General features: G+C 40.4%; 1 protein-coding gene across 2 annotated transcripts in view; it reads right to left on the bottom strand.

The window, feature by feature from the left end:
- SLC44A5 (solute carrier family 44 member 5) overlaps positions 1 to 15139 on the bottom strand; it is a 61874-nt gene that overhangs the window by 28438 nt on the left and 18297 nt on the right. For both annotated transcript variants that reach the window (XM_065737397.1, XM_065737390.1), the window contains exons 2-5: positions 14460 to 14508; positions 8603 to 8676; positions 3862 to 3946; positions 619 to 703 (exon numbers count right to left, since the gene is read on the bottom strand). In XM_065737397.1, coding sequence (XP_065593469.1) covers positions 619 to 703; positions 3862 to 3946; positions 8603 to 8676; positions 14460 to 14508 — 293 coding nt within the window. The remainder of the gene's footprint in view (positions 1 to 618; positions 704 to 3861; positions 3947 to 8602; positions 8677 to 14459; positions 14509 to 15139) is intronic.

The raw sequence follows: 15139 nt of genomic DNA, 5'->3' as shown, positions 1-15139 counted from the left end.
TGCTTTCCAAGATGAACTGACATAACATTTTGTGCAATTGCTCAGCAAACCAGGACAATAAAATGGTCTCATGTAAAAAAGATCATGAGGATAATACCAATTCACGTGAGTTCAGTAACTAGAGCTTTTTCACAGCTTCGCAACAAGTTGTACACAGTTAAGGGGGAATACAAATTTCGGCAATAGTCCAAACTAAGTTTCTTTCAATTTTGAAAGTGCAGTAAGATCTAACCACGCCCAGAAACTGCTGTCACTGGGCATACAGACATTTTCTCATACGTTTTGAAAACCCTAGCTGTCAATTAAAATGATTTTTTGTATACACTTATTACTATTGGACAGCCTGCAATAAAATAATGAGTAACAAACTGCTGTTTTCAACTAGACTTTTTTTCAACTCTGACCTAAAATACACAATCTGATACATTTCCACTTATTTTCTTCTAATCACAACAGGACACAGATACTTGATGCCATACTTTACAGTATATGTCATCTGCAAAACAACTAAATGTTATTTAACTGGGAATTAACAGTACTCTAAAATCCAAACAAATAGACATTTAGTTCTTAGGAACCATGTCTGAAAGGCAGGGAAAATATCTCTATTTCACTCACCTGTGTTGTAGGGCACTGCAGGTTAATTAACACTACAGGACTGGCACATTTCAGAATGTTAAAGTAAAACAAAATAGTCTTGTTCCTAGGGAAGTGGATATAAGATAATAAACATAAGTATTGTAGAATATGTAAGCACCTATATCAAAATTTATAGCACACATTGGTATTTTAATTCTATTATTTTGAATAGTCTTAATATAAATGCAAGACCAAAAAAAATCACAGATACTGAATGTTCTATACCAAGATATCTTTTAAGCCAGAAGTTTTTGTTCTAAAGAATACTAACTTTGAGCAGTTTTTCCACAGCAAGGGTTTAAGCTGAAACTATCCTAGGCACCGTTACAAGGTGTCTCAATCGTGCTGCTATGAGATGCAAAGCTATCTGGTAAAACATCTGCAAAACACTGTTGTCCTTTTGCTTGTACTGAACATACTGTGCATGTACTGGATACAAAATGACTATCAACAAACTTCACATTGTAAAAGCTGATTATTTTGCTGATCAGAAGGTGGCACTAAAATCAAAAGCTTTCATGGAAACTGAAAGCTGCTAGCCAGGAAGCAGAATAATAATATAATTTTACAATACTCCTAAACCTCCTTTGATACAAATAAAGGACAGTCTAAGGGATTTGCACCCAACAATCCCCATGCTTAACAGTTTCTGGAAACATGGATCTTGAGGTCCCAGTTTGTGGACCCCCTTCCCCCTCTATTTGAATGTTTTGAAAACTGATGACTTCAAGATCACAGGATTTAAACACCTACTGCTTTAAGTGATCAAAAACACATTGTTAAAATTTTATATCTCAAAATAATTACCAGCTATCTCTAGTGAGGATGACATACCAGTAGTCCTGCCCTTTTTATATGACTTCAAAGTGAGCTAGCCACAGCAGGACTACACAGTGCCCCTATAGGACATAACAATGCACACATTCCCTTGTGGCCTGTGCTGTTCAAGAGAACACAACACAGCTGTCACAACAGTGTCTGAGCTGATACACGCTGACACACACTGTGGCAATACAAATGAGCTCTGCCTTGGGAGGACGGTGGTTATATCAAAACCAAAGCGCTCCTGAAATAACCAGGCTGCTACCATCCTATCTCTGCAGAGATATCCCCCGGTCTAGGGCACATACACTGACCTAATACTGGGATTCCATCTGCTGCTCAATCTGGCTAGATCTTCAAGTTCACTATATTCCCCTGTGTATATATAGCAACTACATATTCAAGCTCCCTTTAAAAATGTGATTAACTCAACTGCCTGACATTTCAGAATGTACATTTGTTTTCACCGGGTATGCTCTACTATATGCTGTTTAACAAAACACACATACTGGCAAATACAATCGATTAACTGCTATTTCTTTAAAAAAAAAAAATTGGACTTAAATGTCATTTTTCTTCAATAGGTAGATTCCCAAAGTCATTGTTTTTCTGATGTCTTAGCCCGCTTGTTGATATTAACAACAGAAAGTAAAGATTAAACTTACAGGTAACACAAGAATAAATCTGTGTCCTTTATAGAGAAATTGTACTGTGTTCCATCATTACACTATGTCCCGCACAAAGCAAAACAAGCTTAGAGATTACATGGAGATTAACAGATGGCTTACAGGGAGGCATGAAGAGGCCGACAAGAGATTCGCACAACAGCATAATCAGATTAAGCCTCCAAGGACTTCGGAAAATAATCACTGTGGATTAGCCCTCCTCACTGCGTATGGTTATTCCATATAGAACATACCTTCACTTTCTCAAAACACAGGGACCTGTTTAGAGTTGTCTTCTGGCAGGTCCTAGTGCTAATATTGCCATGAACAATCCTGCCTGTACAGTAGATTTTATTATGTACCTTTTGACTTATCATTTTTATAGAAAACCTCCTCAGTGTGGCAAATTAATGCCACAATACAGCTCAGTAACTGTATTATCCCCACGTCCCAGTAGGGACATTTCTGCATACAAATTGGAAATCATGTTGTAAGAAATAACTGAAGACTTGTGCAATAAAGAGAAATTGGGAACGCAAGTGGGTGACGAGAATCAGACAGAATGATCTAGCTACACGCCACACCCAGCAAACTGATGCTGTGTGTCTCAGATCCCCAAACCTACATGGCCACTGCTTCCTGCGGACTAGAGAGGGCGCAAAGACAAATGGAGGGGCGGGTGAATAACAGAGGAGAGCGCAGTGTCACGGAACACACAAAATTACAACTCCTACTAAGGACTCTTATGGCCTTGCCAACAATTACTATGAGGAATCTTAGAGGGCTGAACAGATTTTGTCTTCTTACAGAGCCTAGTCTGTTTCCTCCATACAGAGTTTGAGAGGATACTAAGTACTAGCTCTTCCTCTCTCTCCTGCTCCTCTCCTTTTGAACTGGCCTTTGGGCAGTAGTTTCATCATTTTTTTCCCCCAGAAAACTAAACGGGAAAATAAAGAAGCAGCAAAGAGCTACTATCAAATAACTAGATTTTCTATTTTGATTCCTGTACAGTTTCCATCTCCATGTAGTTGGCAAGGGCATAAAAGGTACCTAATGATTACTTTTGAAAGCAAACAGGAAACAGTAAAAAATTCTTTTTTTTTTTTCCATAAGACACCCTTAGATTTTCAGATAAAACAATGATGTGACAACTTAATTCCCAAAAGTCCAAATATAAAATATTAGGAAACTGAGATAAGTAAATAGAGCCCTTAGGGGCTGATATCCCCAAGAAAGGTATGGCTTCAACTGCCTGACCACACAGTCCCCCCTCTACACTGGACAGGCAGCAGAAGAAAATAAGAGTTTTACTATGCTTTCTTTTATAGTATTTGTTGCACACTGAGGGAAACCAAGAAACTGGCTGCAATGCTCTAGAGACTACTCTTACCTCAATATGGTCAGAAGAATTTCCCTAGACTTTGCAGTTAGAAGCTGAGCCAGCTAGTCACTTTCAATGCTATTAGTAATGCAAGCTTATTTACATTGATACTTAACTAAAAATATTCTCTGAATGATGAGAACAATTGCATTACAGTAATAATCTGTGTTTAGATTTCCTCTGAGCAACTAATCTATTTCTGAACTTTATTTGGAATAAATGCAGTAAGAGGACACAAGCGCTGATGTGTCTTGAACTCTACACAAGAACTACCTGCAGACAGAGGATTGGAAACCTCATTTTTCATTCATAGTGCATGAGTTATAAAGATGGATGTTCGGATTTAGTACTCACTCATTGAAGGTGTCCTTCTGACCACAGAACTGCCCATAGCTGTCAGTTGGATAAATCACTTTCCTGGGATCGCCGTGTACCCAAGCTGCAAATATACATATAATTTTAACATTATAGTCACGTGTACAGCAGTAACTTGGTAATAGTTGAAATTCACCTCTCATGAGCCATTTCATTTTTTGCTGGTGGCCACTGAAGGATATTGGTTTGTATGTTTCCCAATAAAAAGCAACAATACAAAACAAACAAACTGAACTAAGACACGGATGAATCAGAACAAATCAAGTCAGTTCAACCTGCATCTTCAGGGCCAATATATCCGAGTTGGATCCAAAATATGAGGTAATGAACTTTAAAAAAAATCATGGTTTTCAAAAGGAGAAAGAGGAAGTACTGCAAAAGCTCTGTTGGCTTCCAGCCACAGAGAAACAGGGAATTGGCTAAGCAAACAAATTAGAGCACTCACAACCACAATGGTACTGAAATCAATGAGACTACCTAAGTATGACAAAAACACACAGGCTGTGACTGAATCTGATGGACTCCATTTGCAATAGGAAAGTAAACAAACACTTTTTAAATAAAAATATTTCCTGTCCTCTCACTTAGTAATTACCCCATTTTTCAGTTCAGGTGTGTATCTGGCAACTTATATAGCGCACACAGAGCTAGCACAAACCGTAGTACTGAACGGGAAAAGAAGTTTACGCTGAACTTTTTAAACTTCCTTCCTCCAATTTAAAGCAAGCTTTCTTTTTCAAGCTGTTTTCACCTGCACTGTTATTTTCTTCTGAGAATGAAGCGGAAACCAGTTATCACCACTAGTATCATCAGTTCTAAGCTACTGCATGCAGATCTGACTAAATTCCTTTCACAACTAGCCAATGACTAGTCTCTGAATTACTGACTACTAATTGTCGATCTGCCATTAATAGAAACTTCATTTTTTGAAGTGTCATGTGAAAGTAATATATGCAGAATATAATTCCTTATCAATACCCTGAGCTGACCTCCCCTAAAATCAGGTTGCGAAAGAATTGTAAAAAAAAAAAAAAGTCACTGATCCTCTTCCAACATTCTTCTTGAGACTGTATCACGCATAAACTATTGCAAGCATTACAGAGATTTTAGTCCCTACCTTCCCTCTCTTGAAAACATACTAAAAGACAGGAGCTCCGATAGCATAAAGATTAGGCTTTGACCTATGCATTCCACCTTAAATTTGCTTCTCTGTAATTACCCCATTTTCTGTCCAGTTCACAGTATTAAATTTCGCCTATTAGGAAGCTGTCATTTTCCTCGAGATCATTTTGGTGAGAATAACTGTGCTTACACTAACACCCACTGTATATGCAGTAAAGACTACCTACGCAAGATCTCAGACAGCAGAGTGTAGATATATTGGAATGTTTCGTGACTTGCAAATTGTTATAAGACTGTCTACCAACACAGAAACTGTAAGATAAGTATCTGATTCAACAGAGGGAAGAAGGTTATCACAAGAACTAGCCTGACAGATCAGCACCATGTTTTCTGCGTCGTGCTGCACTGTCGACAACTCACTATCAAACAATGAAATAAAATCTAGTCATATTGGATTTTTTCTCAGGCATGTTCTAACGCTCATAAGGCAGCAGTTTGAGTGCTGGCACAATCAAAAAGAAGATGAAAATAGAAAATCAAAGAATATCAGAACCATATTATACAACTGAGTAAGCACCCAGAGCAGCAATGTGACATCCTATGACACCACAATTTCATTTTCAGTAGAACTGCAGTTCTGCCGGTCCTTCTACTGAAGTGGAGCCAATACACGTGGACAGTATGAAAAAATAGCTATATCACCAGCATATACTAGACATTTTTTTTATGCTCTAGGGCTATGCTGTTGGTTATTGTAGGGCAAATAACCCCAAAGAATGGTACTCAGAGAGAATAGCGTGGAGTATGGTATATTTCCGTTAGGCTTAAGTGGATGGTACACAGACAACTGGTAAATAAAGAGTGGCTCACTTTTTCAGATAGTTGAGGCTCTTGATGACTCCACTGGGGAGGGATCTCAAAGAAGAGATCCTTCCCTGGTGGTGATCAGCCCTTAAATGGGGTGTAATGGTTTTATGATTTTTGGTACTGGTATTCCACATCATAACATCATGTAGTGCATTTAGAGTTAAAGAGTTAATGCTCCAGCTCCATGGATCATTGATAGTTCCAGGTATACCTGTCTCAGAAGAGAAGAAGAACTACATTCCCCAGAGGACTTTGTGATGCTTTGCGTTCTTACGTGTTTACGCTCAGAGGGAAAGATAAAAACTGTCTGTGGTCACGGGACACTCTCTTTCCTTTGGGATCGACCCAGCAGTGGGTGCTCGCTGCCATCTGCCTTCAGCGTTAGCGTAAGGCCTTCAGTTTATCGGACACTCTCTCTTGCTCATTTTACTTGATTTATTAGCTTTAATTCCAATTATATTGTATTATATTGTGTTATTTTGCTTTCCGATATCTATTTAGTAAATTAGCTTTCCTCCTCAGATTGTTGCCGCTGTTTTGTTCCTAGGCCCATCTCCCTTTTCCCTTTCCCCCTTCCCCGGGGCCTGGGCCCGTGGGTCCCCCACACCAATCGTCATGGAACCGGGCCGAACCTGCCTGTAAACCGTTGACAATGGGGACTGGGAGAGGTGGAGCCAGACTCCACCCCTTCAGGTCACACAGGTACATTGCCTTCACCTGTGTTCCCACAGCTAACTCAGTGCTCGCCTCAGGTGATCAATCAGAGGTTCAGGATGTGATTCAACAGTTCCCATACAGTTGTAAAGTCTGGAAAGCTCCCTGGCAAGGAGAATATGTCTGTAGAATAGAGCACCTTTTGGTATTTAAAGATAAATTGCATATCTGTTTTTATTACTTGTCTCATTCCCTCTAGTATGTATTCTCAAAAGGGTAGCCTTTATCCTGAGTGTACAGCTAAAGCCTATGTGAGCTATGCATACAATACTGAGGGCAGTATTTGATTCAGATTTTCAATCTCAGCAGTTAGAGTAAGAAATAAGCTATCAGTGTAGGTTTATTAACACAGATTAGACAGGGATCCAGATAATTAATTATGTACATTCAAGAAATTGCACAGGCATACTTTTTATTGTCTCTATGATAAGCCATAAGGCATAATTCATGACTAAGGATTGATCTACAATCAATTTTTTCTTAAAAAAATTTATTTACATGCATGCATTTTGTACAGGGCTGATCCCAGGAGTTGAGCCAAAGCTCATCACACCTTTTATTTAAAAGTAAAACAGTGTAAGAAGAATAGCTAAAGCACTGTGTAAGAAAATTTGAAAAGCAGGCACCACGTGGCTCTGGATTTGAAGCTGAGATAAATGTTTCTTGATTAAGAATTTGCATCTTCTCAGTAAGAAATGAAGGAAAATTCACCAGCTACAAATTTGGTATCTGTCCTGGGAACAAGTTCTATCCCTAACCAACATTTCATAATGTTTGCAAAAGAAGACTGTTCAAATGGTTTGCGTCTAGTAGGAAGCTCCTATGTGTGCAGAGCAGAGCATATGACTGATCCACTGCCTCGCATCACATGCGAAAAACTAGCCAGCCATATGTTATATAATTCAACATACAGTATGTGGGGTTCTTGGGAATCAGCACATACAAAGTTGACAGAGTTCTAGTCAAAGAATTAGAGAATTATACACTGCCAGAAAGGGAGCCAAGGCTTTGCAGCACAAGAACACTATATGGCTAGAAACTTCCAGTGCTTTCCGTTCTGTTTGTCCAGCTACTAGCACTTCAGTACATTGCCTGTCTGCACAAGGGCAGGCCATCAGCCACTGAAGCACTTGTATCTTGGAGAAAACAACTGCTCTTCTGATCCGAGTCCAGCTCCCTCAGATCTGGCTTTGTGTTTGAATATTGACAGAAGCAGAATGCCAGAGAAGAATCAGTCAGTCATAAAGAAAGAGGACAACAGCACAGACACCTAGAACGGGTTGCCCAGCACCATATCCAGACAGTTTTTTAATATCCCCAAGAATAAGACTGTTCATCCTCTTCTCTGTACTGAAGAGAAAATGGTATTACAGAATAGCAAAGAAAACTAACAGGCAGAACCAAAATGATGTTTTGCAAATAAATTGAAAGAGTTTAGACAAATATTCAGACATGCATTAAGTACATTTTTATAGTATTATTTCTCCTTCCACACATATGCGTTTATGTAATTCTTTCAAACAAAATGAAACAGGTATTAGTGATTAATGAATATCCTAATGCACAAACAACCCTGAATCCCAAACTAAATGAAGTTATCTGTCTTGCTTCCCTACTTACTGCTCACATACATTCTTCTGGTAGTCTTCAGAACAAAAACCCTCTTAAAAACCGCAGTACTTATACATAACTTTTGCTGTCAGATTAATGTTAAATGAAAGTATATGTCCAAAACAGGTACTATCATAGTAAAATAATCAAATTGACACTTGTCTTGAACACGTTTCACTTCAAATTTTTCATCAGTAAATACATGTTTTTGAATTTCTCTCTAATTACAACAGACACTGAATGTAAATTCATGATTTGCTTCTAGGAAAGGCACTGCTTATTGACCAGAAAGCTTTATGTAGACATAAGCAGAAGAGGCATGTCAGTTAGAAGTAATAAAATTCACGAAGTTGCTTATCACTGATGTGAGAATGCACTACTATATACTGTACCTGTGATTACTTACCCACAATTCCTAATGCAATGTAACCCAGAATGACAACTATGAAGATTACACAGCAAATAACATCTGTACAATGCCTAGGAACAGAAAGGAACACTTTTTAAAAATAAGGAGTCTAATACAACCCTTTGAAAACACCAAATGTCACAGTCATCTCACATCTGAAAATACTATGTAAGCATATTTGCATCTACACTCACTATTTTCTGAAATCTAACATTAAATCACATTTGAGGTGTTAAGGTCCTGCTTTCACTGCAGGACACTTATAAACATCCTCAGTGTGTCCTTTAAAACTGGTATCAAATATTATAAACAATGTCTTGAGATGATGACTCAATACAGCTTGCTTGTATTGTAAGTAGGTTATGAAGGGGAAGAAGAAAACCACAGTGAAACTAAGAAAAAAAAAGCCTATCTGCAACTACCCCAATCCGTGCACAAAATTCTTATTCAGCTGCTTTACCTCACTTAGTGCAACTAAAATAGGCTGTACAGAAAGAGAAAAAAAAGATCTTACGAGAGGCAAATCTCCATTTACAGACAAAAAAGAACAAGCATTCTCTGGACTGAAAACTAAGACACAAGAATTCAATTCAATTAACATCTTCTCTTTACTGTCTATCTATTAACTTTATGCAGGCAGAAGTAGAGATGTGGACTATCCCACATTTTTCTTCAGCATCAGACCTTGATTAGAGTCATTCCAATAGTGTAGTCAACAGGAATCACGTACTCCTAAGAGGGTAGGGAGAAGGGCAAGTATGCATTTATGGAGACAACAGATTCTGGTGTGCAATTTTCACAAGCAAACTCCACAACCCTTTACTTCTGAAGATGGGTGGCAGCATAACAGTTCACATCTTATAAGGTCTCACTCTTCAGAAGGGATAGACAGGGAAGAAAGGGTGGTGGCATAGCTCTCTATATCAAAGAGCGTTTTGATGTTGAAGAGCTTGAGGTTGGGAATGATAAAGTAGAGTCCCTATGGATAAGGATCAGGGGGATAGTCTTTAGGAGTGACATCGTGGTGGGGGTCTGTTATAGACCACCTAGTCAGGTGGAAGAAATAGACAAGGTGTTCCATAAACAACTCGTAGATGTTGCATGATGTCCAGCACTCATTTTCATGGGGGACTTCAACTTCCCTGACATATGCTGGAAATATAATACTGCGCAGAGGAAGCAGTCCATGAGATTTCTAGATTGTGTGGATGATTGCTTCCTGACACAGCTGGTGCAAGAGGAGATGCCAGGAGAGATGCCTTGCTAGACCTACTCTTCGCTAACAGGGAAGGACTAGTAGGAGATGTGAAGGTTGGAGATTGTCTCATTGAAATGGTGGAGTTTGCTATTCTGGGTGACGTCAAGAGGGTGACTAGCAAAACTGCTACCTTAGACTTCCGGAGGGCAGACTTTGACCTGTTCAGGACACTTGTTGCAAGGGTCCCTTGGGACTTACTCCTGAGGGGCAAAGGGGTCCAGGAAGCCTGGATGCTCCTCAAGATGGAAATCTTAAAGGCACAGGAGCAGGCTTTCCTGGAGTCCCGTAAGTCAAGCTGGAGGAGAAAAAGACCAGTGTGGATGAACCGGGAAATTTGTTGAGACTCCGAGAGAAAGAGAGCATCTATGTCCTCTGGAAGATGGGACAGGCTACTTGGGGTGACTACAGAGAACTGGCCAAGATTTGCAGGCAGAAAGTTAGAAATGCTAAAGCCCAGCTTGAACTTAGACTGGCTACTGCTGTAAAGGAGAACAGGAAACCCTTTTACAAATATATTACAGCAAGAGAAAAACAAAGGAAAATTTATCTCCTTTACTTGATGAGGCAGGGAATGTAACCACAGATGATAAGGAAAAGGCTGAGGTTCTCAATGCCTTCTTCACATCTGTCTTTAATAGACAGAACAGTTGTCCACAGGGTACTTGCCCTGACCTGGAAGTCTGGGATGGGGCGCATAATGCACCCCCTGTGATCCAAGCAGAGACGGTCAGAGATCTTCTCCTCCATCTGAACTGCCACAAGTCCATGGGGCCAGATGGGATCCACCCAAGGGTGCTGAGGGAGCTGGCAGAGGTGATTGTCAAGCCACTTTCTGCCATCTATCAGAATTCCTGGTTATCTGGAGAGGTCCCACAAGATTGGAGGCTTGCCAATGTGACTCCCATCTACAAGAAAGGCCATAAGGAAGACCCGGGGAACTACAGGCCTGTCAGCCTGACCTCGGTATCAGGGAAAGTTATGGAGCAGATGATCTTGAGGGAGATCACATGACACACGCATGGCAACAAGGGGATCAGACCCAGCCAGCACGGGTTCACCAAGGGCAGGTCGTTCTTGTCCAACCTCATCTCATTCTATGACTAGGTGACCAGACAGGTAGATGAGGGAAAGGCTGTTGATGTAGTCTACCTGGACTTCAGCAAGGCCTTTGACACAGTCTCCCACAGTATTCTCCTGAGGAAACTGGCAGCCCGTGGTGTGGACAGGTTCACTCTTCTCTGGGTGGAGAACTGGCTGGAGGGCCGTGCCCAGAGGGTAGTGGTTAATGGAGTTAAGTCCAGCTGGCGTCCTGTTACGAGTGGTGTCCCCCAAGGGTCAGTTTTGGGGCCCATCTTGTTTAATATCTTTATTGATGACCTAGATGAGGGAATTGAGTGTACCCTCAGTAAGTTTGCAGATGACACCAAGGCCACACTTTGTTCCTGCACTTTGGCCACAATAACCCCATGCAATGCTATAGGCTTGGGGCAGAATGGCTTGAAGAATGTAGAGAGGAAAAGGACCTGGGGGTGTTGGTTGATGCTCGGCTTAACATGAGCTGGCAGTGTGCCCAGGTGGCCAAGAAGGCCAACAGCATCCTGGCCTGTATTAGAAATAGTGTAGCCAGCAGGAGCAGGGAGGTGATCATCCCCCTGTACTCAGCTCTGGTACGGCCACACCTCGAGTACTGTGTTCAGTTTTGGGCCCCTCACTACAAGAAGGACATTGAGGCCCTGGAGCGTGTTCAGAGAAGGGCAACAAAACTGGGGAGGGGTCTGGAGCACAAGTCTTATGAGGAGCGGCTGAGGGAGCTGGGATTGTTTAGTCTGGAGAAGAGGAGGCTCAGAGGAGACTTTACTGCACTCTACCACTTCCTGAAGGGAGGTTGTGGTGAGGAGGGGGTGGGCCTCTTCTCCCTGATAAATAATGACAGGACGAGAGGGAATGGCCAGAAGTTGCGCCGGGGAAGATTTAGGTTAGACCTGAGGAAACTTTTTTTTTCTGAAAGAGTGGTCAGGCACTGGAATGGCCTGCCTAGGGAGGTGGGTGAGGCACCATCCCTAGCACTGTTCAAGAAGCATTTAGATGAGGTGCTAAGGGATTTATTTAGTAGTTGGGTAGGGATAGTGATAGGAGGATGGTTGGACTAGATGATCTTGTAGGTCCTTTCCAACCTTATGAACCTATGAACCACTCATTAAGAAATATTTGCAACTACTGGTCTCATCAGTCTACATTATTTCACTAACAAAGTAGTAAATTATTCATAGAAAGATGGAGTATCTTCACCTTCCTCACCTTTAGTTCTTCAAGCACTGTTACTGACAACTTATTGTTTATCTGGCACAGTTTTGGGGAAGAGCAGAGTGGATAGCCCACAGGTATATAAACTTTGTAGTTGCCCTATCCGGGCAAGTTCTGTCAGCAGAGGTACTCACTGCAGCTCTCTACTCTTCCCTAGTAGCAATAAATCACTTCTGTTCTGACCTGATCAGTTGTATCCCAGTTTTCCCACAATAAAAGACTGAGTAATAATCACTCCAGAAAATCTAATGCGTGCTTCATTATAAAGCGAAAGGAATGGATAGCCTTCATAAACCCAGCAATGTTCAGTTCTCCTTGCAGATCTACGCAAGGAGCCAAGTGGATGCAAGCTGAAGCCTGAACTTAAGAAGAAATCTCAGAATACAATCTCCAATGACAAACAGTAACTTTTAGTGTCAGTCATTCTTTCTGTTTTCCAATCTGTGGTCTCCTCTCATAAATAGCCATTATTCTGCAGTATAAGGGAGATAACCTTTGAAACAATTGGATAACTTCAAAAGTATTTTCAGGTGTGGAAAAGGAATGAAAAATCCTGTTTCTCTAGGGAGACAATTTCACCATCTCCCTGAAATAACTGTTTAGTAAGGCAAAGCTCATACAGATTCAAGATCAGTGTGACAGTAATCTAATGAAGGACAACTGCTTAAGTATAAGAAACAAAGCCCAAAACATTCATTCCCCAGGTCTGTTCAGACTCTCTGATGAAGCCTGGCTTTCACCCCATAAAGGAAATTTTTAAGAGACAGAAGACTTAATAGCAGACATCTCATGAGAAATGAGCCACCATAAATACTTCAATTACAACTCATATTGTCCCAAAAATATCTTCAAGTATAATTCACATACATCTCATTTTATGACAACTAAATACAATTAACAGTTACATTCATTTGTGCTAGATCTTACCTTTACATTTTGCAGATCCATCATGAACAAGTACCCATAAACACATAGCCACAACACAGGACTTTCTGTTCTCTATGGGACATTTAAAGGACACAAACTCTTCTATAGTTCCTAGTTGAACTTACTGTGTCCAAGAATTGTTGCTAAATAAATACCAAATATATATATAAAACAAACAAATCCTTTACTGAGTGGTTTCAGAGAATGTAAAAACACACAGACTAATTGTTTTTCATAAAAAGCAATTACTTATGTTACTAGATACTATGTGTGAAATTTTGGCTCTATTTAACACATTGTTTGTATAGAAACACAGAGCAGCTATGGTTAGAAGGGATCCCACAGGCCCTCAGCCCCAGACCTGCCATGGCACATGAGTCATTTCAAAAAGACATTTCAAAAGGTGAAGTACAGGACATGGCACTTCAGTTGGGGCAAACCCTTCTATGTGTACAGTTTGGGAGAAAAACTCCTTGAGAGTAGCCCTGCAGAGAATGACTTGGTGGTCCTGGTGAACAAAAAGCTGGACATGAACTAGCAGTGTGCACTTGCAGCCTAGAAGGCCAACTCTACCCTGGATTGCACCAAAAGAGGAGTGTCCAGCAGGAGAGAGGCACTCATGAGGCATCTGAAGTACTGTGTCCAGATCTGGAGCCACTACTACAAGAAAGAAGTGGAACTACCAGAGCAGGTCCAGGTGCGGCCATGATGATGCTCAGAGGCTGCAACAACTCCTCCATGGAGACAGGCAGAGAATTGGAAGTGTTCAGCCTAGAGAAGAGAAGGCTCCGGGGAGACCTCAATGCAGCCTTACAGTATTTTATAAACTCCAAGGAGTCTACAAACAAGAGTAAGAATTACTTCCTACATGGTCTAATAGTGACAGGACAAGGGGGAATAGCTATAAACTTATAGCTATTAACTATAACTATATTAACTGTAAACTTGAAGGGAGATTTAGGCCAGATGGGAGGAAGAATTTCTTTACCCAGCAGTGATGAGGCCCTGGCACAGCTGCCCAGAGCTGCCCCATCCCCACTGGTGCTCAAGGCCACAGATGAGGCTCTGGGCAGCCGGAGCTGGTGGCTGGCAACTCTACCCATGTTAGAGGGTTTAGTCCCTAAAGATCATCTAGTTCTAGCTCAATCTACATCATTCTATGACTGTATGATTCCACGCAAATAATACAAGGTTTACAGAATTGGCATTCACATTGAAAAAACTTAAAAGTAAATAAGTGTGGGAAGGGCAGCCTTCTGGATTAAAGCAATTTGGTATCAAACTCGCATGTTTTATTAACCAAATTTTTATCCCTTGCTCACTCCAAAGCCAACAGAACAAAGCAGAATGACTTAAGATATTTACCTGTTATGAATAGGTCCTCTGAACTTTGGGTCAAATTTCCTTGGTTCACCTGCATTTAAAATAAAACAGCATGAAATCACATCCTCATTAAAAACAATCTATAGAGAAAGGTTGCTAACAGTAGTTTTTGAAGAACGTCTTCCATACATCCCAATTTACTCAAGCATTTCTAACACACATTTCCAAGCACTTTCAACAAGTATGACATGGAAAAGGGAATAGGAGAAATGGCATTTACATTTAAAAAGCTAAACTGAAAACATATTTTCAGCTTGGGTTATTTTTTTGGAATGTAATGAAGATAAAAAACTAACTGTAATAAACACAGTCAGGAAATATTCAGTCATTTTTAGCTTCTTCAGAATTGTTTACAAAACTGTGTCACCCAGTGATGCAGATACTTGTGATTCTATGAGCTTTTCATTAAAAAAAACAACAACCTTGCAATCTTATTCTATGTATGTTCAAGGCACCCATAAAGCAGAGTCTCAAAAGAAATGATGCAGAACTGATCCCTGTAACAGATGGTATCTGCTTTTCCCATTAGGAAGAGAGAAAATTTATTTATACACTTTTTAAAGAAATACAGAAAACACAGTCTTTCTTTGTCATTGTTTACTAAACAGACACTGCTTTGATAAGTTTATGAACTACTATTTGTGTATAATACATCCAACCAA

The sequence above is a fragment of the Cyrtonyx montezumae genome, unplaced genomic scaffold, assembly GCF_038088225.1.
Source record: "Cyrtonyx montezumae isolate F1298 unplaced genomic scaffold, pur_monq_1.0 scaffold_1, whole genome shotgun sequence".
NCBI lineage: Eukaryota > Metazoa > Chordata > Aves > Galliformes > Odontophoridae > Cyrtonyx > Cyrtonyx montezumae.
Note: the sequence above shows the minus strand (reverse complement) of the source record. Positions and strands in the feature narration are given on the sequence as shown.